This window comes from Hyperolius riggenbachi, chromosome 3, assembly GCF_040937935.1.
Source record: "Hyperolius riggenbachi isolate aHypRig1 chromosome 3, aHypRig1.pri, whole genome shotgun sequence".
Taxonomy (NCBI): Eukaryota; Metazoa; Chordata; class Amphibia; order Anura; family Hyperoliidae; genus Hyperolius; species Hyperolius riggenbachi.
Genome location: NC_090648.1, coordinates 415775925 through 415803409, shown reverse-complemented (window position 1 = coordinate 415803409; position 27485 = coordinate 415775925). Strand labels below are relative to the sequence as shown.

At 41.6% G+C, this 27485-nt stretch overlaps 1 protein-coding gene across 14 annotated transcripts in view; it reads right to left on the bottom strand.

Moving 5' to 3' along the window:
* ARHGAP26 (Rho GTPase activating protein 26) overlaps positions 1–27485 on the bottom strand; it is a 1021369-nt gene that overhangs the window by 534569 nt on the left and 459315 nt on the right. For all 14 annotated transcript variants that reach the window (XR_011030516.1, XR_011030517.1, XR_011030518.1 and 11 more), the window contains 3 exons: positions 18263–18299; positions 6967–7032; positions 2074–2148 (listed from right to left, as the gene is read on the bottom strand). Coding sequence is in view for 9 of the 14 variants with exons in the window: in XM_068277500.1 (XP_068133601.1) it covers positions 2074–2148; positions 6967–7032; positions 18263–18299 (178 nt within the window). In the remaining 5 variants the exon portion in view is untranslated. The remainder of the gene's footprint in view (positions 1–2073; positions 2149–6966; positions 7033–18262; positions 18300–27485) is intronic.

Sequence of the window (27485 nt, the reverse complement as noted above, 5' to 3'; positions counted from 1 at the left end):
ATGATTTTGGCATACAGCTCATGAAAACCCAAATTTCCTATCTCAAAAATTAGCATATTTCATTCGACCAATAAAAGAAAAGTGTTTATAAAACAAAAAAAGTCAGCCTTCAAATAATTATGTTCAGTTATGCACTCAATACTTGGTCGGGAATCCTTTTGCAGAAATGACTGCTTCAATGCGGCGTGGCATGGAGGCAATCAGCCTGTGGCACTGCTCGGGGGTTATGGAGGCCCAGGATGCTTCGATAGCGGCCTTAAGCTCATCCAGAGTGTTGGGTCTTGCGTCTCTCAACTATCTCTTCACAATATCTCACAAATTCTCTATGGGGTTCAGGTCAGGAGAGTTGGCAGGCCAATTGAGCATAGTAATACCATGGTCAGTAAACCATTTACCAGTGGTTTTGGCACTGTGAGCAGGTGCCAGGTCATGCTGAAAAGTGAAATATTCATCTCCATAAAGCTTTTCATCAGATGGAAGCATGAACCCACTTTTGACCCAGAAACAGCGGCAGAAGCACCTGACCTGGGCTACAGAGAAGCAGCACTGGACTGTTGCTCAGTGGTCCAAAGTGAATGAAAGCAGCTTTAACATGTCATTTGGAAATCAAGGTGCCAGAGTCTGGAGGAAGACTGGGGACTCGGGGAGAGGGAAATGCCAAAATGCCTGAAGTCCAGTGTCAAGTACCCACAGTCAGTGATGGTGTGGAGTGCCATGTCAGCTGCTGGTGTTGGTTGGTCCACTGTGTTTTATCAAGGGCAGGGTCAATGCAGCTAGCTATCAGGAGATTTTGGAGCACTTCATGCTTCCATCTGCTGCTACGCCGCAGGAAGTGACGTCAGTGGAGCGCACGCTGGAACGAGGAAGAGGTGAGTGATCCGCGCCCGTTGCCTTTTGGTTGCAATTTTGGTGGTGAAGTGGTTGGCAAAGTCGTTGGTTGAGAGGGAGGAGTGGGGTTGAGGAGGAAGTTAAAGGTAGCAAAAAGCTGTCGAGGGTTGGAAGCTTGGGTTCCAATCAGTGATGCAAAGTACCTTTGTTTTAACCCCCTAGAATCAATTCCACAAACTTGGCTTTCTCTAATTTCAAAGTCAAGCCAAGCGATCTCATCTATTGGGCACCACAAATCTGCCCATCACAGTTGTTGGCCAGTGGTAGAGTACTTATAATTAACTTGGTACAAACCTGGGTAATAGAAAATCCTGATTAAGAAATAATGCATCAGACCAGCTACTGAGAAAACTACAAACAAGTAGTGCCAGAAATATAGGCTACAGAAATATGTCAAAAGTTAAAGTAAAGCAGGGTGTGATCCTGTGCTTCCCTACTGATTATTAAAGCCGCTCATCACACTAACAAATTTAGATGAGATGTAGAAGTGGTAGGAAGAAGGTTCACATTTAATAAAAAATAAAACAAGTTTATAGAGCAGTCAAAATCTCTGGAATAAGTGGTCTGTTTTGAGAGGTGCAGGTATCTACTGATTATACAATTTTTCATGATGTTCTTAGTTTCGACTGCCTAGGTGTTTGGCAGGTACACTTACATAATTATCAAGTATATACTTGCACTAAAAATGTATACTGTCTAGCCATATTCCTTCTCTGTCCCCTATCACTCTCCCATCTTTACTGATATACCTGGCCCACCCCCTCCTCCAACTGTTCCCAGCCCTTGCATTGGTACAGCATGTTCCTAGAAAAATAGAGCAGTGATGTGCATCACACATATGCACTGCAGGGAGAATAGAGGGGTCGTGGTGTTGCCGTATCACAAATAAGAGGATAGGGATCCACAATTCGTACCCATTTAGGCTGCTCAGATGAAGCCTTGCTGACTATTTATTTTATAAGTGGAGAGGCTGATACAGGTTGCAAGCTGCAGATTCTCCTTTCTTTTGAATACTAATATGTACACTTTACATATTATGGTGCTTTTAGAGAGCATTAAACTGCTCTCTAAAGCAAATAAACAAAAAAAAATGTGCATGTAAAGAAATTCAGGTGCAGTTTATGTGAAAAAAAGGTTTAGTTCACAGAAGATCTAATTTTAAGTCAGACATATAAAGAAACTTACCCATTAAGAAGTTTAAGAGTTTTTGAACTCTGGAGCTCACACCAACAATACGGTAAAGTCCCTGTTCATTGATGCCTACGGGGTGGGAAACAAATTAGTGTTATGGTTAATTTTTGTTGATGCTATGCTTGCCAGACCATATTAATATTCTGTTTTTTTTCCCTCTTGTCTCATGCGAATCTATCTATAAAGTAAAGTTTCTCTCAGCATATTGTTGGAAATGCCTTTCAGACCACCCTAATCAGAACTGCTGCGCAAATTAAAGCCACGAGTAACCCTGTCACACACAGACATGGTAGAGATTTTGCAGAGATAAGGGGAAGGCGGGGAAGCGGTCAGAGCCACAGCAGAGCGGATGTTCAGTGATTTGAATGCATAAACCGTACTTAATAGGGAAATATGCTATAATTTATTCATTTATTTGCTGTGTTTAAGGCTAAAAATGTAAAAATTATAGAAGCATGAATTATTACAATGTTTAACCACTTGAGGACCAGAGATTTAAACCCCCCTCGTGACTGGGCCATTTTTTACAATTTAGCACCTCACAACTTTAACGATTTATTGCTCAGCCTTACAATGTAGCACCCAAATGAATTTTACCTCCTTTTCTTCTCACAAATACAGCTTTATTGATGGTCTATGATTGCTGCTGCAATTGTCAGGTTTTTTTTATTTATGAAAAAAAGAGCACATTTTTGTATATTGCTATCCCCCCCCCCCCCCCCCAAAAAAAAAAAATGGCCCTACACTTCCTTTCATTATACAGTTATGGCAGGGATTAGATTGTGTTGTGAGCCCATCAGAGGGACAGTTAGTGACTAGACAATATACTCTGTACAGTGCTGCGCAAGATGTCAGCGCTATTTACATTTTTTTTTTACAAATAAAAAGAACAGCCTGCCAGTGCTAATTAAACACTGGCAGGCTGATCGCTGTGGCCATTTGTTTATAGTGACGGGAGCTCACGCTCATGTGACCTCCCGTCTAATCTCGCGCTTCACGAGATGACATACGCCATATGGCGTGATGGAGGAACAATGGAACCACTCTGCTGCCACCAATCGGCGTTAGGCAATCGCAGAGAGGTTAAGCTCCTCCAGGTAATGTGTTGCCAACAGAAGACTGTATGGACTAATGCAGTAAAGAGGTTTCTACATTACAATACAGTAACATAACATTTGTAAAGTGCTTTTCTCCCATAGGACTAAATGAGCATAGATATGTCTCAGATCAATACAGGGTTGCAGGCTGGACTGTGTTACGGAGGAAGTTAGATTACAAAAGCACAATTTCCTGACTTAAAGAGGAGCTGTTAGGTATAAGGTCTCAGAGAAAATAAACACATATCAGTAGCTAAAGATTGGCTGTACTTACATTACATATGCATTTCACTGTCCACGTTTAGATTTCACAGAATTTGTATATAGTATATGCAGAGATAGATGCTCCTGACAGCTCATGGCAGGCTCCATGTTTTTCTGTCAAATGTGTCGTCATGTCCTGCCTGCTTCCTGATCACAGAAAAGCTCGTACTGAATAACACAGTGTGCAGTGAATATTAATGAGCCATGTGGCTAGGAACAATAGCTGACTCCTGCAGTGTACTCTGCCCGGAGATTTATCAGTGCTACGCGCTGGACTGATTACAAGCTGCTGTAACGTCTCATTAGCAGCCGAGGGGAGGGCCCCAGAATTCTTTGCAGTATAGTATGCGGCTTGCGTCCTCTTGGGTCTAACAGCTTTGCTGATAAGCACACATCAAAGGTAAGAGAGATTTTTATCTTCACTAATGCCTTTTGGGCTTCCTTCTAAACTGTTTAACACAGGAGAATAGAGGTTTAAATTAGCTTCTGCAGCCTGACAGTTAAGGTGGCCATACACTGGTCGATTTGCCATCAGATTCGACCAACAGATAGATCCCTCTCTGATCGAATCTGATCAGAGAGGGATCGTATGGCCACCTTTACAGCAAACAGATTGTGAACCGATTTCAGCCTGAAACCGATCACAATCTGTTGTGGTGGTGCTGCTGCTGCTGCCCCCGCCCGCCCGCATACATTACCTGCTCCGCCGGCGCGACTCCAGTCCCCCGGTCACCGCTGCTCTGTCTGCGCTCTGGTCTCCAGGTCCGGCATGCCTCACTTCTTCTAGCCCGGCAGGAAGTTTAAACAGTAGAGGGCGCTCTACTGTTTAAACTTCCTGCCGGGCTAGAAGAAGTGAGGCATGCCGGACCTGGAGACCAGAGCGCAGACAGAGCAGCGGTGACCGGGAGACTGCAGTCGCGCCGGCGGAGCAGGTAATGTATGCGGGCTCTATTGCGTCGGTCGTCGGGCACTCGAACGCCGCTAGCGATGCGCTCTTTACCCGCGGGCGATCGACGGTTATTTTCCGCACGGCACGATCGACGGGATCGGACGAAATGGATCGAAATTCGGCGTGTAGCGTGAACGATTGGCAGCAGATTCGATCCCAGTGATCGAATCTGCTGTCGAAACGGGCGCAAATCGGGCCAGTGTATGGCCTGCTTTACTCTTTAACTGATAACTATGCCCAAGTTTTCTATATGCGAAATGGGGCCCTTCTTGAACTTACAAATATGGCAAGTCCAACATGCAGGTGTGTTTTAACTGGTTCAGGGACAGTTAACTGGTTCATGTAGTTATAGGACGACCGAGGTGACATGATGAGATAGACAAGTGTAAGTACAGTGCCAAGCACACAAATAACTATGCTGTGTTCCTTTTTTTTATTTCTCTGCCTGAAAGAGTTGGCCATCAGGTATGCAAGTGACAGTTACTGTTTGGGTCGGGACCGGGTCAGACTATAGCAGAACCCTCACTGGTAAGTAGTTACAGCCATAAAACACTTTTCTGTCAGTAAATGGCTTCTGATAGCAGAAAAGAGATAAAAAAAAGGGTCAATAATTCATAGATTTGAGCTCTGGTATACTTCAATGAACGTGTCAATGAGCAGGGACAATGGACCAGTAAAAACTTAAAAACTAGATTTAAATATAAAATACAATTGTGGGATATATATAAAAAAAAGTCATTTTTAGGAGAAGAAGGATAGATGCAATTATTTTTCTCATCAATTTACCTTGGATGTCCTTTAAAGCAAACCCTAGGCAAGCCTTGTGTGAAGAAGCAAATACTTAAGGAGAGGGAAGCTTCTGGATCCTGCAGAGACTTCCCAAGCTGTGCTCCAGACCTCCACCACTGCCTGGGACCCTCTGGAACATTGGGGCCGTGGTCCTCTTCTATTATAAGCGTGGCCGTGATGCACCGATTTGAGCATGGCCATACTCCCACAGGCAAAGTATGGCCGTGCGATGCATCTGAAAAGGAGCGCAGCCCCAATGTTCACACAGACAAGCCCTTGTCCCTTTTCTTTGGTGTGGGGGTATGTAATCCCATAACTTATACTTGTAACTGCTGGAAAATAGCAACACACAAGTTTTATACAGCTTTTCATAGCTTGCATGTAGAAAATAACACATGAGCCTATTCACAGAGCCCTTACTTTTATTGAGGACATTTCTACAGAGGACTGTACCATGCAGAGATGTAGGGGTCCTTTTCCAGTGCCAAAATTTAGCGGTCCTTAGTGGCCATAACTATCCGACTTATATTACTTCAGAATGACTGGAAGCAGAGACACAGGATCGAAAAATTCAAAGCTTAAGGCCTGTATCCACTGGAAGATGGATCAGGGAATCCTCGGGGATGCGACCCAACAAAGGAGCGTTCCCTGACCTATCTTACCCACAGGAACACACGACAGCAAACGATCATGGAACTTTATTATAGATCCGATCCGCTGTGACGGTCAAAACCCCTGCATGTCAAATTAATTTGCTTAATCATGCATACAGGTCCCAAAAATCACAAAACAATCGCTCGTTGCGCACGAAAGAAAAAAAAATATTGAGAAATCATGACATGGGAACGTAGCTTTAAAGCTGCAGCTGAGCAATGTATAAAGTAATCAGCTCTAAACCCTGTGTTCTCCGATCCTGTGTCTTTGCTTCTGTTTCAGTTAGAATATTACAGCCAGGACGACTCATTCTGCATGGTGAAGTAACAGACTAGCCAACCACAGTAAGTTTTCATTTATTGCCACAGTGACACCTTATCACAGGAAAACAGAATACATACAGTATATTCCATATATGGATTCTTACCAAATTTCCCATGGCCAATCAAAATCAACAAGCACTGAATGTGATTGGTCTAGTTTCAAGCCACATATACAGTAAAATAAACATTAAACCAACTCAAAATTGATAAAATCTCCTTGATCCCCAGTAATACTATGTATAGAACAGGGAGTCTTCACAATAGTTCCAGCCTAATGTACTTTTTGTGATTAAGAATATCAGCAGAAAGGGTTACTTGTACTTTGTACGTTTCAAAGGGAGTCACATGACTGGACATTATTTTGATAAAATGTTATGTCTGCTTTTTAGAAAGAAAATTCTGAACTGTCCTAACTGTACCTTTATCAATTACCGTATACACAACACATTAAGGTTCAGATCCTAAATGGACTACCATAGGCTCTAGGCTATACACATAAGCACGAAGCAGTTAGCCAATGGCATCCAGTTTTGCCGTACTCGAATAGAGTATAAATTAGGGTTACATTTAAAGGCTGCTGTTCATATCTCTTCAGGTTAAACACAGTTTGCATGATGAATTCTAATAATAAAATGAGGATAAGAAAATTCCCATTTGCCTACAGCCTTGAATTGTTTGCAGTCATTTTCGATCGATGACTTATGACCATTTCCTAACCAGGTGAGAAACACAATGTTAAAGACAGCTGTGCAGCTTCCATAGTCAAACTGACCTAAGCCTCACGCCATCTGTTGTGTCCATTTGTTCTTACCTCTTGTTTCCACTGCTTGGATACACTTCCGGATAATGTTGAAGCCAATACTGTCCAGCTGGGCAGCTAGAGGGAAAAAGATATATACGGTATAATTTAATTTGAAGGAGGTTGCAGGTATATTTCTGGCAGGTGTTCTATGGATGAAAGCATTAAAGCATTAAAGGAACAAAGTATAAAATCAATTTATACTACTATGCTGCAGCAGGTTCATAAACATATTTGCCCTTTTCTTGACTCCACTTATTATTGCACATTTTTCACAGGGAAGAGTTTAAGATTGTTAAAGTAAAACTGTATAAAAACCACCATTGTAAATAATTAATACTATTTTTAAATAATTAATTTAAGGAACTAAGCTATAAAACACTTGATTAACCCATGTGAAAAATCAACTGCTCACTTAAACCAAACATGACCTAAAGAATAGAAAAAGAAACTTGGGAAATGGCATAGGCAATAGGCACAACAATGTGTTGGGTGCCATTGATACTTACCAATTTTAAATTTGGCACAACAGGTACCTTATGTCACATGTACAGTAGACCCTTCATGCTTTCACTAATTACCTGCTCAACCAACCTTTTCTATGCCAGCCAAACAAACCTGTGTTGTCCAGAATTTCACTTTTCATTAGTTTGGCCACAGAACTTTATCTCAGAAGGCTCGAGATTCCACCATTTTTTTTTTTGGCTAAGATTAGATAAGCATTATAAACACAAGTGTTACCCAATGTGCACAGTGTGAATGAGGCCTTAGCACTGTATTTTCCAATGATACAGAAAATCAGGGGTCAATATATATTCACATCATGTATCATTAAATTGAATGTTTAAGCAAGGACTAAAGCATTCTTGATTGGGTCCCTGCTACTATACAGTACCTCTTTATTGTCTGTCTATTGTCTAGATGTTTATCTTTTAATGTCTGCATATAAATTTAGTGTCCACATCTTTGTCCACCAATCTCAATGTACCAAATTACATTTTGTGCTTTATCTTGATTCGGGCATTCTCTCCACACAAGATAATTTCTGATCCACCTACACCTAAATAGGTTGTGTTGCGCACCTGGTAAATTGGGTGCAGCCAAAGGTCACAAAGCAATTTGAGGCTATGGTGGCGCACACTGGTTAATTTGGGCACCTGAGTTCTCTGATTAGTGGCTGCATACTTTGCTGGAATACAGACCGTGAAGGGTCAAGAGAGACAGCGATCCAACTAGCATCTTCACAAAACGGTCAGGAATGTCTGCCTGAGTACAAGAATTCAGGCACAGTGGAAAAATTGCATGCCTATCATCTTCCCTCTAATCAGGTTTCCGATGGCTACCGATAAAATTGAGAATTCTGTTTAAGATTGGCTTACTGACATTCAAATCCTTGCACAATCTGGGCCCTGGATACCTGAAGGACTTGTTGCAACTGCATCACACCCCCCACAATCTTAGATCAAAAGGATGCAACACCATGGTCACCCCCAGAGTCCACCTCAAAACCTTTGGAGAAAGAGCCTTTTGTCATGCTGCCCCTACACTTTGGAACTCCCTGCCACACCCAATCAGGACAGCTCCATCCCTGGAAGCATTTAAGTCTAAACTGAAAACCTACCTCTTTAGTCTGGCATTTATGAACATCTGACTATCTCCTCTGTAACACAACCCAGTCTGCAACCCTGTATTAATCTGAGACACAACTATGCGCTTTAAGTCCTATGGGAGAAAAGCGCTTTACCAATATTATTGTATTGTATTCTATACATCATTTTCATTTTAAGATCTCCTTTGTAAATAAGACATCAGCCGGTAACAGGTCCTCTGTATTTGGATTTTTGAGTGACAAAGCACAAATACGGATTCTCTTTTTTTTTTTTTTAAAGGTTTGATAAAGAATGTTACTAAAATGCTCTTCCCAGAGCAATATTTAACAGATCTTATTACTTTCCCTAACTGACCTCCATTATACTAAAAGACTGCAAATGAATGTCCCGTCTGCAAATTTATTACAGCAAATCTAATATTTATATTGTGCAGAGTTATGAAACCCTAAGGGCATTTAGCTTACATTCAGAAAGTGAAATTTGAGATCTAATGAAAACGTTAGACTCAAACAGTTCTAAGACGGAGTCTTCACTCTGCTTAATTCTATATATATGAATTTTATAGAGATTATTTGAAAGTCTTTTATTACAGCTTTGTCCTTGGGATATAGAGAATTGTATATATGTATATATTACTACCTGCTAATGAAAGAGTTTCCAGACATACATCATTACTTCTACAAGTATGTGTTTACACAGATTTAGAAAAAAAATGCGCCAACACTGCAGGGAACTATAATAGATTTATACATGGATCAAACCAACCTGGCCAATTCCATTCATGGTCCACTTTTTAGGCTACAGCTAAAAACGTGATTTTATGCCCTTAACTAGTTAACGTTTCCTGCATTAAAGACCGGCAAACCAGTCTTAACCTTTTGGTGCACACATAGCTTAAAAAGTACATTTTTGTTGGATTTCTCTGCATCTCCTGGGGTTGATTTTTGATAAAGGTCTGGTTGCAGCCAGTGGGCAGTGTGAGGCGACCTTTATATCAACTGTGATTTTGTTGATATATATTATTATGTCAGATTTCCATTAGTTAAACTGCGCACACCACCTCCTCATGTTCTAACTTGCAAACATATAAATTGCTATACATAGCGTGATACTGTAGCTTTAAATGCACGCAACCTAGTGTTCGTGACCCACGCGTGTTCCACACCACCTTCTGCCACACTTCTATATATTATATGCGCTCATCAGTTCCAAACCACCTAAAGAAGCAGGTGGGTCTAAGGCCACATACACACATCAGACTATAGTCTTTGGAAAATGAAAGATCACAGATCAATCTTACCACCCTTCATGTAGTATGAGAGCCATACCTTCCCAGTCTTTTCTATGGAGCTGAACTCCACATCAGAAAAAATCTTTGCAAGATGCTGCACACACAGATGCTGTACAGACACAAAAGATCAGTAGCTGCAAAAGATCTGTTCCTGCCAAAGATCCGTTCCTGCAAATTGCAATGATCGTCTATGAGATCTGCAGATCATCATACACACATGATTTAACTGACATTCATCTGCAGATCAGATCCACCAGGATGGATTTTCAGATCTGCAGATCTGCAGATGAATGTCAGTTAAATCATGTGTGTATGATGATCTGCAGATCTCATAGACTATCATTGCAATTTGCAGGAATGGATTTTTGGCAGGAACAGATCTTTTGCAGATACTGATCTTTTGTGTCTGTACAGCATCTGTGTGTGCAGCATCCTGCAAAGATTTTTTCCTGATGTGGAGTTCAGCTCCATAGAAAATACTGTGTAAAGTATGGCTCTTATACTACAGGAAGGGTGGTAAGATTGGTCTGTGATCTTTCATTTTCCAAAGACTATGGTCTGATGTGTGTATGTGGCCTAAGGCTCAATCTACCACACTGCAGGGCCACTTATTGGGGAGAAGACAAAAAAAACTCTGTTTCGACTTGAGAGTAAATTGCAAAGAGAACAGTAAAAGAACATGTATAAACTCAAGACTGCAAAGCTGGAGTGCTATCCATTCCGTCATCACCATCATTCTGCCTATTATATATTTGTGGATAAAAACATATGCACAGCATAGTTATCTTTTTATATGGACAGTGTTCTCCCCAGGCTCTTTTAGCCGGGTGCTCCACCCGGTTAGTTTTGGTGAGCACCCGGCTGTCATCGGCTCACCTCCTCCTCTGCTGTAAGCAGAATTGTGCAGAGAAGCGCAGGCCCTGCATTCTGTCATGGCGCCCCACCCGGCTTCTTTTTCATGTTCTCTGTGGAGAACAGTGATGGAATTCCTTTTAACATATTTTTGTATTAAGCGCCCATTAACAGTACAATATTTCCCTCAGATGCGATCATTTGAGCAGATTTTTAGGATCGAACTGTACAAAAAAAAAACAAACAAAAAAAACGCACGTTATGTAGAGAAAATGGACACAAAACAATTATATGGTCGATTGGACTATTGGATTTTACGTTAGTATCTGAATTGCCTTCAACGACCCATTTATGGGAACAATTGAAAATTGCCTTCCAATTACTTACAACCTCACAAATCCGATCGAATTATCACATCTGAGGAAAATGTTGTACTGTTTATGGGGACCTTTAGATGCAATTGTCTTGCTTGCTCTTTCAACATAAACATAGAAATACATTAGCTATTGAATGAGCCCACTGACTGACTTGAGCTGACAGCAATAATGCATTTAAAATGGCAGAAAAAGCAAAGTAAAAAACTGGAACAAAGTATGAGACACCTAAAAGCCCATCACAGTAGTCTTCAGTAGGGATGGTCAATGATATGCAAATACGTCAGAGTTTATACAAATATATATGCAAATATGCATAAATATTTGCATGCATTTGCATAAAGTATGAAGTGTGCATATCAATGATCATCCCTAGTCTTCAGACAAGAATGTGACTGACAATCAGTTCCAGCTCTGTAGTCTGCCCAACTATCTTGCTAATCCCAGGAGTTAAGCGTTTATTTTTACAATACATGTGAAAGACAAATTCAATGGGAAAAATATTTGTAGCCAGCAAAGTTCAGCTTCCCATGTGTCTTCTGATCACCCCACCTTGGCTATTCAAAAGGGATTTTGAATGTATCAATTATTCATCTCCAATAAACATACAGAAAATCATACAGAGTGCAAAGTAAACTCATGAATTGACTAAGTAAGACGTTTTTCTTTCCCACAGACATCTGGTCAATCAACGTGTGTGTGTGTGTGTGTGTGTGTGTGTGTGTGTGTGTGTGTGTGTGTGTGTGTGTGTGTGTGTGTGTGACAACAGAAAAAGGGACCTGTGGCGATGGTCGAGCAGTGTGACCGACAGGAGCAACGGGTCTGTGCGGCAATTTGTCGGTAAATCTGTTTTTTCTTATTGTTTTACTTGCCACCATTCAGGTATCTGTAGATGGTACTTGCATGTGTAAAGACTGTTATGTTGCAAGAAATCTCAAAGCATTCTCATAATCATATTACGAAGAACAAGCCAATATTTTATTGCTGGGTTACAGGCAAAGGAATAGAGAAAATGTTCTTTTATACTAATCTCACACTGGCTTCAGGGAAAAAAAACAGCAATTTACAAGTATGACAATGTGGTAATAAACCTTGCATTTTTGCAACAAACATGAGTTCATCATCTTCAGAAATGGGTAATTCTGGCTTTCAGAGAACGCATTAAATGCCATTTCCCTCCAAGTGTACTTTGCTCTGATTTTTGGAAAGCTGACGTTTTCCCGCTCGCAGGGTCAGCTCCATTTTAAAGTAAACCTCTGGACTAAAAATCTACTCAGCAGAACTGAAAAGGCTTGGTGCTTCTTTAATGGTTTACAGCATCAGAACTTTGTTTTTCTTACCAAAGCATCATTTTTAGCTGCATTTTTAGCTAAGCTCCACCCATCAAAGAAAACTGCCCAGAGTTTTTTCCCGGATGCTGTGCAAAGCATGATGGGATTTCCTATGTTATTCACGTTGCCTAGAAACTGGGAGGGGTGATCAGCACACAGGACAGTTGGAACTGTGTCTCATGCTCCCTATCACCTCCTTTCAATCAAAAAGATGGCTGCCCTTGTGACAGCAAACATTTGCCTGTTCTTTTAAAACAGGATGGGTAAGAGATTATATTACCTATCTATTTTAATTAACATAACTAATGTAACTTAATGACAGTATGTTTGTTTAGGCTGAAGGTACTCTTTAATGTTGCAAGTATTTAGTCACACTGAATGCGTTCCAATTTTTCCAAAAAGCAATCGCTGATCTAGCTGCATTTTTCCTGCGTTCGATTGAGGGCCAGAGGAAAATCGCACAATCGTATTGTAACATAGTATTGCGTTTACAGTGCGATTTTTTGGGTGTGAAAGTGCCCTTAAAAAGACACTGACGCGAGAATAAATCTCGCTTCAGTGCTTATATTCGCCCCTGCTAAACCGCCGCTATCGCGCCGCTAAACAGGGGTCCCTTACCTCCTAAATCCCCTCCGTGCAGCGGGGGATCACTTCCGCATTCAGGCAGGGCTAATGGCCGCAGCCCTGCCTCACGCGCGTCTGTCAGCGCGTATCTCTGCCTCTCCCCCGCCCCTCTCAGTCTTCCTTCGCTGAGAGGGGCGGGGGAGAGGCGGCGATGCGCCGCTGATAGACGGCGCTGAGAGGCAGGGCTGCAGCCCTGCCTGAAGAGCAGCAAAATCTACGACCAAGTTGGTCGTTGATTTTGCAGGGGGGGGGGGGGGGGGGGGTTGGGGGTGATAGCGGCGTTTTAGCAGGGGCACACATGCCCTTGCTGAATATAAGCACTGAAGCGAGATTTATTCTCGCTTCAGTGTCTCTTTAAAGGGAACCTTAACTGAGAGGCATATGTATGCTTGCTTTTAAACAATACCAGTTGCTTGGCAGTCCTGCAGATCTCTTTAGCTGCAGTGTGGCTGAATCACAGACCTGAAACAAACATGCAGCTAATCCAGTCTGACTTCAGTCAGAGCACCTGATCTGCATGCTTGTTCAGGGGCTGTGGCTAAAAGTATTAGAGACACAGGATCAGCAGGAGAGTCAGGCAACTGGTATTATTTTATCCTTCTCAGTTTAGGTTCCCTTTAACCTCCCTGGCGGTATGAGAAGTGCAGCTGCGGGAGGGGTTTTTTTTCACTTTTTTTTTTTTAAGCATGTAGCTAGCCTAGGATTTTTAAATGCATAGTTGTGCAGGATGAAAAAATAAATACATGCATCCATCAAGTTTAATCTTTTGAGCCTCCCCTGGACCTCAATTCAAAACAAAGAAAAGCCACCCAGTTAGAAAACATCTCCTGGACAGGATCAAGGTAACCTCTTCCCACATTTACCAATCATAGCTATCCAAGTCTCTTAAATGAAATATGTAATTCATCATAACTACTTCCTGTGGTAAGATATTCTACATCTTAACTGCTCATACTGCGAAGAATCCTTTTCTAAGCAGGAATATACTTTGCTTCATACACAGTTCATATTTTATTGTTCAGTACTGACCTAGGGATAACAAAGCTCATTCAGCAAGCCATTATATTAACCTTGAGTATATTTATATATGTTAATCATGCTGACTTTTCCAGACTAAATAACGATAGTTTGTCTATCCTTTCTTGGTAAGCAGAGACCCTCCAACCCTTCAATTAATTGTAGTTGCCTGTCTTTGTGCCTGAAGTCCTTGCTTTAGTGGAGTGCTGAAAACTGAATGCTATACTCTAAATTTGGCCTCACAAAAAAATATATAGAGGGAGTAGTATACTAAGCAACTTATGCTTTTATTTCCCATTTTAACCAAGAAGTGTAGTTGCTTCAGCTATTGCTGCTTGGTCTTGAATACAGTTGCTTAATTTATTAGTAACCAGTATTCAAGTCCTTCTCCAAGTCTAACTTTCTTGAAGGGGCACTATGGCAAAAAATTGTAACAATTAAAATATGTGCAAACATAGACAAATAAGAAGTACGTTTTTTCCAAAGCAAAATGAGCCATACATTACTTTTCTCCTATGTTGCTGTCAGTACAGTAGGTAGTAGAAAGATGACAGAAGTGACAGGTTTTGGACTAGTCCATCTCTTCATAGGGGATTCTCAGCAAGGCTTTTATTCTTTATAAAGATATTCCCTAAAAAGGAATTAAACAATGATGCTGGCCAGCTTCCCTGCTCGCTACACAGTTTTTTGGCAGTTAGAGCAACTTTTGGCAGTTGGACAGAGTAATTTATGGATCATTTTACTCTGGAAAAAATGTACTTATTTATGTTTGCACATATTTAACATTTTACAATTTTTTGCCATAGTGCCCCTTTAAATTCATCTCATTTTATATGGTGTTCGGCCACTGGCATATCCAAGATGCAATAACTTACATTTAACAACAAATTATATTTGACATTTGCCTGCCCATATGCGGTCCAGATTTTGCTGTAGTATATAACTATCCTGCCGAGAGTTGACAATTCTGCTTCATTTTATAGGATTTGCAAAAATGGCAACACTACTTTGTATTCCCTTCCACTGGTTCATTTAACACGTAAATTGAAGAGAAGTAGAACCAGCACTGAACTTTGCAGGACAATGTTAACAACTTCCCATTTTGCATATAATCTATTAACTACTACGCTTTGCCTTCTGTCCATTAGCCAGTTCTCTATGCATGTACACACATTTTCCCTTAGTCCCTGCATCCTCAGCTTCTGCACCAGGTTCTTGTGGAATTGGTCAGACAAGACCTGTCTTTATTAAACCCATGCAAATGATGTAAAATAAATTATGCTGTTCACACAACTTCAAGGGAACCTGAAGTGAGAGTTATATGGAGGCTGCCATATTTAGTTTTTTTTTAAACAATACCAGTTGCTTAACAGTCCTACTGATCATTCTAGCATCAGTAGTGTCTGAATCACACAACTGAAACAAGCATCCTTTCAGACATCTGATGTGCATGCTTGTTCAGGGTCTATGGCTATGGGTAAAAGTATTGAGTATTGAAGAGTATCAGAGGATCACTGCCAGGCATCTGGTATTGTCTAAAATTAAATAAGTCAGCCTTCATATCACTCTCACTTCAGGTTCCCTTTAAAAATCTGAATAGAAGCGTTAAGACAGGAAAGGAAGATATAATGAAAAGTATAGTTAACAGTACCAAAGAATTTAAAGCATCAAGGACAACTGTACCCTATCATTAAACTAGGTTTTTATTAAACAGATGCTGACTTGTTTTACTGTAGGGGAAATATTATTGAAAAGGTAAGTGGTTGTTTTAAGGCAAAATACATTTTGCTAGATAGAGTTACAGTACACCTCTATGCAAATTGGTTTGCTTATCAAAAGATACAGAATTCGGTTTAGAGTGTCGGGTGATTTTCAGAGTCACACAGCACAGACAGTCAGGTGAGGGCACTACTTCCTCTACTTCCTGTGTAAAGGTGGCCTCTAACGGTCCAATTTCTAGCAAAAAAATCGTTTGAGTGATCAGAAATTCAGATCGGATTGGTTGAAAATAATCTCATTTAATGGGCACAATTGATTATGAACGATTATAAAAAAAAACGTCCGACTGGATTTTTGTCAAACCAAAATTTGGATTTTCTTGATTGGTTGTGATACATAGGAAGCAAAGATTGGTTCGTTGATGGTGTAGTGAACGATTTTTCTTCCAATAAGAATTTGATCGCTCTGATGATTTTTCGCTAGAAATTGGACCATTAGTGGCCACCTTAAAGGAGAACTTTAGTGAGAGGTATATGGAGGCTGCCATATTGATTTCCTTTTAAGCAATGCCAGTTACCTGGCAGCCCTGTGGAGCTATCTGCCTGCAGAATCACACCAGAAACAAGAATGCAGCTAATCTTGTCAGATCTGACAAAAATGTCGGAAACACCTGATCTGCTGCATGCTTGTTCAGGGGCTATGGCTAAAAATATTAGAGGCAGAGGGTCAGCAGGACAGCCAGGCAACTGGTCTTGCTTAAAAGGAAATCAATATGGCAGCTTCTATATACCTCTCCCTACAGTTCTCCTTTAAGCCTCCTGACCCACCTTGTCTGCTCACTGGTCAACTAATAAGCATTTCTACGTCACTGAAGGCATTAAATACTAGAAGCTCCAAATATGACTGCAAGCAGTCGACTCACTCACCAAGCTATGCAGCATGTACAGATCACAAGAATTGTAAAATATAAGTATAACATATTTGAAAGGTAAACAAACAAGTACAGCATTAACTAAACTGCACAAAACTGGAGAGAACATTGCAAATTTGTGTGTGTAACTAAATACCCAGAAGTCTATGTACAGCAGAAAACAGCAAGCAAGTCTAAAATCAATGGCAAAATAAAAAAAAATGCCATGTTCTGAAAAACCAAAACTGATTAACCCCCCCCTTTCAAAACTTTCAACAATTTTGCCCATGAAGGAAAAAAAAAAAACCACAATTCTCAGTTTTACCAATTCCAGTTTAAAAATAAAAAGCACTACTGTAGATAAACTCAAATTGTGTTTGGCTATTTATACGGTTTCTCACAAAACAAAGAGAATCTGTACTCTAAAATCCTTACAATAAAAAGCATACCATTCTATTCATTATGTTCTCCTGGGCCCCTCTGTGCTGTTTCTTCCACTCCCTGCTGCAATCCTGGCTTGTAATTGCCAGTTTTAGGTAGTATTTACACACAAAAGACATGGCTGCTAACCAGCTTGTGAAAGACTGAGAGGAGCTCAGTCTGTGACTCACACAGAGCCTGCAGGGGACATGGAGAGGGTGTGTATAGCTTCTATCACAAGCAGAGCAGCACATTCCTGCCTGAGCCCGACAAAGCCGTCAGAGGAAAGAAGATTAGATTATATAAGAGATAATACAGCCTCTGTGCAACTAGGAAAGGCTGCAGTAAGACAGACCACATTAGAACAGGTACAGGAACTTATAGGATAGTAGAAATAAGGCTGAAAATTTTGTTACAGAGTCTCTATAAATTATGTTCCTGTCACAATTTATGGTTAAGATATTTGATTCTGTAATAATGCTACAGTATTTTTCACTATGAACTGAGAAAATAAAAGTATTTTTAATGGTAGAAATCAATCTTATTGGCTCAGGGAACAAATATTCGCCTTTGCATATTAGTGCTGCAGCAGATAATGCAGGAGGTTTTGCACAGAATCAAGCCCAATCATGCACAGCTGTGCTTCAGCTACATGACTTATAGCTATGTCCTCATGGCTTAGATGAAGTCACAGAGGACGTAGATATACTGTAGTGGTGGAAAAAGTGGTTAATTATTTTGGATGGTTCACCTTTAAGTTTTTCCCCTGAAGCCAGGCTGTCATCATGAACCACTGGTGTATAGCAATCCTATAGCTTATACATTTTACAGAGCCACATCAACTTAACATGCAGACAGCCTGTTTTAAACTTTTTGGGTGGAGTAAGGCAACGTTTTATCCTCCATCACTGTGTACAGCACAAATGGGTGTGCCTCTGAAGTAGTATGACAGCTAGGGCTCTGGAGAAACCTTTGGAGGACTGTCACACTGGTGTCAGGTCCCCTGCATAATATATTTAAAATATACACCAAAGAGAGGAATCAGGAAGCAAGCCGATCTCTGCATGTTACTGTATGGGACCGTCCTCTTGACCTAATTCTCTCTCAATGAACAGACATACTTTTTAAAAACTGCTACAAAATGTGATTTTTGTACTTACTTCCCTCGCTTTGGCTGTCTTTGTTTGAATTGTAAACCTAGAAAAGAAAACAAAAAAAAATATATTGGTTTAATTTCATTTAAATGAATTTATAAAAATGGATCTAGATTAAACATGTGGTGTTCTTTCAATTTACAAAAAGACACACAACAGAAAATTAGATTAAATTATGTTGAAGTGAATTATTATAACCTCAGCAATTTCAAAATAGTTGAAAAAAGCAACTTTGGATCCAAGTAAAAAAAAAAGTGCAATAAACTGCTATCATTTTTCATCACTGTACATTGAAGCATACTGCAAATTAAAGTGGAACTACTCAAACAATCAAAGTTTTATTTTACTTTAAAAAATCTCAGTTATATCCAATGTAATAATAATAATCCGAACATACGTATAGCACTTTTCTCCTGTTGGACTCAAAGCGCTCAAGAGCTGCAGCCACTGGGATGCCCTCAAAAGGCCACCCTGCACTGTTAGGGAGTCTTGCCTTGAACTCCTTACTGAATAGGTACTGACCCTAGCCAGGATTAGAACCCTGGTCTCCCATGCCAAAGGCAGTGCCCTTAAAGAGAACCCGAGGCCGTTCCATGGGGGGCAGATGGGATACAGTGGCATGTTCTCTGTCTCATGACATGCCTCTTTGTCCCCATATCGCTGCTCTCTGCCCCCTCACCGCCGCGCTATAGCGCCCCCCCCCCCCCCCCCCCCGAGATTTGCAACAATATTTGATGCCATCTCGGAGGTAAACATAGGGGAGAGGGTTTCCTTGTTTAAAATGCCCACCAGGGGTGTTCCTGCAGTGTTCCCAGAGCTGCCATTGGGCTGCTCTTTCTCCTTGGCCACAGCCCCTGACGCTCCCCCGCCTTCCTGCACGCTGGATGTGAGACACACAGTCTCTCCTAGCATCGTCGTGACAGAGGCCACGAAAGTGAAAGTGGGCCAGTGTGGCCCACAGGAGCGGCACTTTTTGTTCATACCGGATCCACTCAGCCCCCCGGATCAGGTGGCCTACTTTGTTTTTTAAATTTATGAGCCCACCTCAGGCTCTCTTTAACCAGTACACTATCACACTAGTGATGATTGGCGTTGGAAGGATGCCATATTGAGATTGCTGCACTTTGGACTGTGGCAGTAGTGCAGTGATAGTGCTCTTTATGTTCCACTATAGAAATTGATCATGTGATACCTGCAAGGGGCATCCGCCAAACATGCCATTGATTGAACATTTACATCAAACACCAACGTGAACACAGTCATGGAACCAGAGTCTGTATTTTCACCAGCATTCCTTCATCACTCACCCGGTGACTAGGACAATGGGATATTATTAGCATTAAGTACTAGTGTGAAATCAGCCTAAAAAAAGCTTTTCTTGTAATGTGCTGCAAAGTAGTTTTACTTACTCTTATTTACAGAATTCCATTTGAGCAAAATATGCAAAAACAAAATAATCTTTACCTTCTTATACATAAATAACGATAAATCCTAGAGAACATCCTTTAGCTTTTCTATAAACTTAGGCTAGGGTGTAGACTGATAACACATGGGTGTCACGGTGTCGCTAGTGCCATCCATGCAATTGCATGAAATTGTGCACAAAGATGTGAGGTAGAGTATTTCTTTAGGCTACCAGCCTCACTTTAAAACAAATATTCTGTTAGTCCCAAAACATTACATTCATTGTTCCCTAGAGGGAGCCCCATAAACCCTAAACCAGAGCCATATCAGATACCATATTTACTCACATATAAGCTGAGTTTTTGGGCCCAAAAGTAGGGGTCCTGGCTTATATGCGATTCAGGATGCTAAAGTGTCCCCCCCTCGCTCCGGTATCTGCCTCCTCCACTGGAGCGGTACATGTAAAAAAGTGTTCTCTCCTGCGGTATCTGCCTCCTCTCCGACTGGAGTGGATTCCTCCCAGAATCTCTCCCCTGTGATTTGCATAGCTTTCCATAGTAGAGCTATCCACACTTATCGGTCCAGTCCCGAGCCCCCGTAATGGTGTAGAGGAGTGCGAATACCATCGCACATGTCCGGGCTGTCTGGGGGTAGAGGAGAGCTGAGTGTCAACATCACATGTCCGGGGTTTCCCTTCTTCTCTGACACTCTCACTGTGTCTCATATCTATGACGTCATCTAGTGGCGTCTTGAGCAGGGGCGAGCCTGGGGTGCCTGGCACCTGGGTGCAAGATTTTCTCTGGCGCCTATGGGAGTGGTTAAATTAACCACGCCCAACCACATAACCACACCCATGTCCATAATCATTATGTGGGCAGCATTCAACAGAAAATAATCGCTATGTGGGGAGCAATCACCAGAAAATAATCGTTATGTGGGGAGCAATCACCAGAAAATAATCGTTATGTGGGGTGCAATCACCAGAAAATCGTAATGCAGGGAGCATTCACCAGAAAATAATCGTTATGTGCGCAGCATTCACCAGAAAATAATCGCAATGTGGGCAGCATTCACCAGAAAATAATCGCTATGTGGGGAGCATTCACCAGAAAATAATCGCTATGTGTGGAGCATTCACCAGAAAATAATCACAATGTGGAGAGCAATCACCAGAAAATAATCGCAATGTGGGGGCATTCACCATAAAATAATCTCTATGTGGGGAGCATTCACCAGAAAATATTCGCAATGTGGGGAGCATTCACCAGAAAATAATTGTTATGTGCGCATCATTCACCAGAAAATAATCGCAATGTGGGGGCATTCACCAGAAAATAATCGCTATGTCCGCAGCATTCACCAGAAAATAAATGTTTTGTGGGGAGCAATCCCCAGAAAATAATCGTTATGTGGGGAGCATTCGCCCAGAAAATAATCGTTATGTGGGGAGCATTCACCAGAAAATAATAGTTATGTGGAGAGCAGTGCTGTGAAAAAAAAAATTCACTCACCTGGCCGGCTGACACGCATCTCCCCTGGACGATCCTCCAGCGATGATCTCCCGCGCTGACAGGCAGAGTGCAGGGCTGCGGCAAGATGGCGCCTGAAGCCCTGTACTGGAGACACAAATAGTCTCCAGAGCAGGGCTTCGTCAGCCATCTTGCCGTAGCCCTGCTCTGCCTCCGGGAGGTGGTCACCACAGCGGGGAGATGAACCGAGCGGCCAGCAGCGGGGAAGAGAGGCAGAAGGAGGGGACCCAGGTGAGGGATGGAGGGATCCCCCCTCCCTGCCGCTGTCCCGACCCCTCCTTCTAGCGCTGCTCTTCCCCCACCATGGGGGGTCGTGGCGACACCCCCTTGGGTGTCAGTCACCTGTGGCGCCACGCCCCCCTGCACCCAATGGACGCGGCTAGAGGGAGGAAGGGAGTGGCGGCCAGAGGGGGTAAGCGGCGGCCGGGCGGCGCCTGACAGAGAGAGGCGCCTGGGTGCAATGCACCCGCAGCACCCGCCCAGGCGCGGCCCTGGTCTTGAGACACAGTGAAGAAGGGAATCCCCGGACACGTGATGCTAATACACAGCTCTCCTCTACCCGCAGACAGCATTACGGGGCCCCGGCCATGTGACGCTGGCACTCGGCACTCCTCTATCCACTGACACCATTACGGGAGCTCAGGTCAGACTGGACTGGACCGGAACAGTAAGTGAACGCTCCACTGCAGAAAGCTCTGCAAATCACAGGGATGTGTGTGTGTGGGGGGGTGGGGGGCGCAGAGATTCAGGGAGGACACAATTATTTCTATGTACTGTTCCAGCAAGGAAGGGCACGGACACAGCGGGGGTACAGCGGCCGCACATGGAAAAGCTCAACACAAGTGCAGGATCACTGCATTTACTGGTATTATTATTTTAAATAGCCACAGAGGTACTCCAGTGGGAGGGGAGCACATAGGCACAATTGTGTGTGTGTATGGGGGGGGGGGAAATCACATTGACAAGAATCATTCTGGTCCCTCTTTTTCTAAATAACAAGGGGGGCACCATTGCTGTTCTAGATCAGTCTGCTGTAACTAATGTGTTATTGTGACAAGTTGTTTGGACCTGCTTGTCTATGTAACAGCTCACTACTAAACACTCTGATCACAATGTGGGAAGGAGGGCTGCCTAACATTGTTGGGCACACCTGGCTGTGGAGTGGAGAATGGGGCGGCCTAGTATTGGGGGTCACACCTGGCTATTTATAAGGGGGGCTTATATGCGAGTCAATGACTTTTTCCTGATTCCTGAGGTAAAAGTTGGGGGTCGGCTTATATGCTGGTCGGCTTATATGCGAGTATACACGGTACGTCACGATCTTCTACAAGGAATCTTGGTAAGGGAATGCATGGACTAGAAAACCAGATCCATGGTCATAAATTCCTTCTGACCAGGGTTACAGAAATGACAATTCACCTTGGAATAAAAGAATAGTCATTTTACTAAATGAATCATTTTTCAAGGAAACGTTTGTCCAGCTAATGGGTCGCTTACAATCTGGAGTGCTGAGGTGATGCTTTTATAATTAAAGGGGGTGTACTAACTGCAGTCCCCATGTGGTTAAAAGTCTATGTGCTCTACAAGACTGACTCTGCATAATAGAGGGTTCACAGGCTATGTGGAGGCGGTAATGCGGCTTAATGTGGGGGTTACTGCCGGGGTGGGGGGGCATCACTAGCTACTTGGAGGAGTAGGAGTGCAGCCTAATCAGGGTCATAACGGCATTTTTGGCAGGTTTTTTTTTCTGAGGGGAGCCTTGAAATTATTTCAAAGCCATCAAGGCACCTTCACACAAAAACCACTGAGAATAACTGCTCTAAGAGAATGGTAACACTTAGTTCCATGGACAATTGCTAATTTTTAAATGTGCAATTACCGCACGCATCAGCCAACAGTCAGCTGCCCATTGGCAACAAGAACCACACTTAATATTCTTATAAACTCCTTTACCAAAATAAATACTCCTACCACTCCTGACTACTGCTGCCTGTCTGGTTTATCTTTTTTCTTGTCTTTAATACTGGGAATACACCATGCATTTTTAAAACAGATAGATGGTTCGATAGATAATTTCTGCCATGGTCAATCTAACTTTAGATCATTTTACTGCTAGTTTTCTGTTACAAGTGAATGGAAATTGATAAGAAGAGATGAGAATTGAGCGGAAAAACGAATCAAAACACGATCGAACTGCAAATCGACTGCAAAAACGCATCGTCTACTCCCAGCATTATATTTGATACTCCCTTACTTGCACTGCAATTAACAAAAAGGGCTTCAAAAGATGAATTAAAAGCAAAATCAAATGTCTACATTTTACCACTATAAATATAATTGTAATTTATTTAAACCCACCCAGCCTCCCCCTCCGGGGTACTGCTGTGTTTCCCAGGCGGTGGGAGTGCCTGGGACCCCGTGGTCTCCCAGTTGTATGGGGGCATTGGGAAGCCTCCCCGTGGCGCTCCTGGATAGTGCTAATGTGGCATGAACTAATTCCCGCAGGGCGATCGCTTTGCGGTATTCGTTTTTTGACCCTGCATAGTTTGACGTGCGAAAGCAAATGCATATTTGCATGAGCATTGCCTCATGAATAGCCAATTGAGCCAGATTTGCAGAGCCAGACTTGCTAGGGTTAAAGCTTGGTGTTAGAGCACGCATAACTTTTCCTCAGGTAAGCGTAATTTATTTAAAGTTGTGTTTATTAAAAAAAAGCTTAGTGTAAGACCAGCGTGCTATTACTTGGGACGTTACATAGGGTCTTGAAAACTCTATCCTGTCCCCTATCTGCTTGTGACTGCACCCCAGTCTCTGCATTGTTGCAGAGGTTAGGAGGATACGATAGTACACATAGCACATTGATGTGCAGGTGAGATTCCCAGTTGGTTGATATTACGGAGTTCAGTAATCAGTAAGCAGAAGGATACAATTTGCCTGCAAGCCAGATTTACATTTCATTGACATCTCTAATCACAATCCTTGATGTAACAGTATGCTGCTGTTACTGTTAGATCAGGTCTGTTTCAATGGTTGTGATTAGAGATGTAAATAAAATGTAAATAATTCTGGTTTGCAGGCAAATATTCTGCAGCTTGGAACAGAGCCAATCAAATTAACTTCCTGTCAATTTTTATTGGTCCAATTTAAAGCTGCATACTGGTTGAACTCGATGGACGTATGTCTTTTTTCAACCAAAATAACTATGTAACTATGTGCATGAAAATTGCACGGTACCCAGAATAATTTTTATTATGTGCGATCAACCGTTCTAGTGTTTATGCTCTGATCCAAGAATTTATGCTGATTGATTTAGGAAGAACTGTTCCACCCCATGAGTTAAAATTATCTGCAAGCATCTCGGAGTAATTCAGCTTTTCCAGTAAATCAAAATTAATGGAACTGATCAATGGTAACCTGACATGATATTAAGCTGATTAGTGGATACATTAAATAAACCATCTAATCTATTAATATCGAGCTCTGTTTACATGCCTGGAAAAAGCCTAAATATAACAGAAAGCCAGGTGTCTCTCTTGTTTACTCAGCCATTAAGAAGGAGTATGAAAAGAGAAGCAGCTTTTGCTCTGTATGAGTCATTCTATATTTGTGCAAAATCATCTCCTTCGCTCTGAACCTTCCTGATGTTCAATTTCTGCAGAACTTTTTTTTTTTTTTGCATTTCTTTATAATGTAAGCGTTTTTACAAACTGCTTGCAAGTTGCAGTCTTGTAAGCTTCCTGCAAGCATACATACAATATTGAAAAAAAAAATTATAAAATTAAAAAAAAAACATTTTTTTAGTGTAATGATTGCTGCCATGGGCAGTAGCGCAAGACAGGACCCTGAAACATACTACAAAATTAATGATGTATTTTGCTATGGTTTGTATTAAAAAGCTAGGAAATTGAGAAGAGTTACTGTGGTTACAATATTTTACTTATCTGACAGATTTCTGGCAGATTTGACCTCCTACATGTAAAAAAGGCACCTGGAAAAAAGGCCACAGGATGTAGCCGATAAGCATGATTTCATTTATAAAAGGGCACCTGTTTGTAGCCAATGAGTGTGATACCAGTTACAAAGAGGCACCGGATGTTGCGGCTATTAGAATACAACCCTAACCTTAATCCACCCAGCACCCAACCTTAACCCCCCATGGGGGTGCCTAATCCTTAAACCCCTGCTCTTCAGTCCAGCCAAGCAGCCTCTGATACTGGCACAGGAAGACAAACTCTGTAAACCCTGCAAGCTCAGAAATTAAAAAGGATTTATGTGCAATGCACAATACTTTGCACATTGCAAATTATGATGTATTGTACTCAATATGTATTTGCCTGAACGTGGGTTTATGTTTTTTTTAGCAATTTGGACCAGATGGGCTAGCCTTTCTCACCCCACATCAATGAGCCCTGAGTGCCCTTGGCAGTTCACCAAGTGTACTTTCATGGACCATTTCTGGTGGGCATTAAGCACTGTACACCAGGATCACCTTATTTTAGAGCTGCAGCAACCCAGTTGAGCTATAACAATTTAGCCTTAGTCAAAGTAATTTAGTTTGCTCATTCTTTCCTCCTTCAAATGTATACGCTTCAAAAACTGACTTCCTGCACAACATACCCCATCCCTTAACAGGTGCCTTTATTACAAGATAATTCTAATCACTTTACCTTTCAGATATACACACAGGGTGTTCAATAATTTTCTACATCAGGAGGAAAGAAAACGGTTTTCAAAAAACGGTTTTATTTCTAAATGTGGTCCCATAATGGCTCAGCATACCTTAAATATTTGAGTTTAGGTTGAATTTTTTAGACAAAAAAAAAACTGGTCCAAAAGCAGGGGGTCTCAGATTATACTCTAGTCAAGCTGAGATTCCTCTGCCTCTTGTCAGCCTGATTAGTGCTGGTCTGCTATTAGTGTTGGTCATGTCTAGGAGAACTCATGGAAAAGCATGTGATTTGTTTGATCAGCTGATCGATTTGCAAAGCTCTGATTTGCTGTGATCACATCCCGCTTCAGCACATGATCATGACAAACGAGCAAATCAGATACTTGCATATCTTATCACCTGACCAAACTGACAAACTGATCACATGCTTCCCATGAGTTCTCCTACACATGATCATCACTTAACTCTATGATACCTGAAGTGGTGTACATAATTTAGTAACTTTTCAAGAGTCTTGCCATCGTCTGATATGTACATAGCTTTTGCAACTTAGCAGCAGAATGTTTTTCATAAATCCATGGGTGATAAATCTAGAGCCTTCCTGTTCATTCTAGTTTGTTAATTCCTTACCAACCCGTTGTAATACCTACCTTCTGTCCCCCCACATACTTCTCCACTCTGGCAATTTCCACTGTATAGGTCCCTTCTACACTCTATAAGTCAACTGCCTTTTCCAAAGAAAACTTTTTTTATGTGCTATAAGGCCACTGCATTTGCTATTTCCCACTGAGTTCAACCAGAAAATATGGTACAACACTAGCCTGCACACTCACATACCTTAATTGATCCATAGGCAGGTGAAAAACCCTTACAATGCCTGGACCAATTAGCCCTAAAAGGGAAAAAAAATCCAGACTCCAGGTGGTAGATAAATTCCTTGGATCAACACTACCAGGGCTTACTTAGCAATTATAATCATGGATGTCTTTCAAAGCATCAAAGCGCCCCTTAAATGCATTTATAAAATTTGCCATAACTACTTCCACATGTGTGATGATCTATTCCACATTTTTATTTTATTTTTTACTGTTAAGACCTATTTCCTAAAAAAAAAGGCAATACTTCAACCACTTTTTCTGTTTAGTTATGACTCCAACCACTACATAGGCTCGCAGGGGAAGAATGTTTATCTGTGTCTAAGCTTTGATAAGCTTATGCAAGATTTATAACTAGTTAGAAAACAGTCCACAAGTCAATTACTATATCAGACTTTTTATAGTCAGTGTTATTGGTTGCATTTTCCTTAAAGAGGAACTCCAGCCTAAACAAACATACTGTCATTAAGGTACATTAGTTATGTTAATTAAAATAGATAGGTAATATAATCTCTTACCCACACTGTTTTAAAAGAACAGGCAAATGTTTGATTTCATGATGGCAGCCATCTTTTTGGTTGAAAGGAGGTGACAGGGAGCATGAGAAACAGTTCCAACTGTCCTGTGTCCTGAGCACCTCTCCCAGTTGCTAGGCAACGTGAACAACAACATAGGAAATCCCATCATGCTCTGCACAGCATCAGGGAAAAAAGCCAAGATGCTTTGGTAAGAAAAACAAAGTTCTGGTGCTG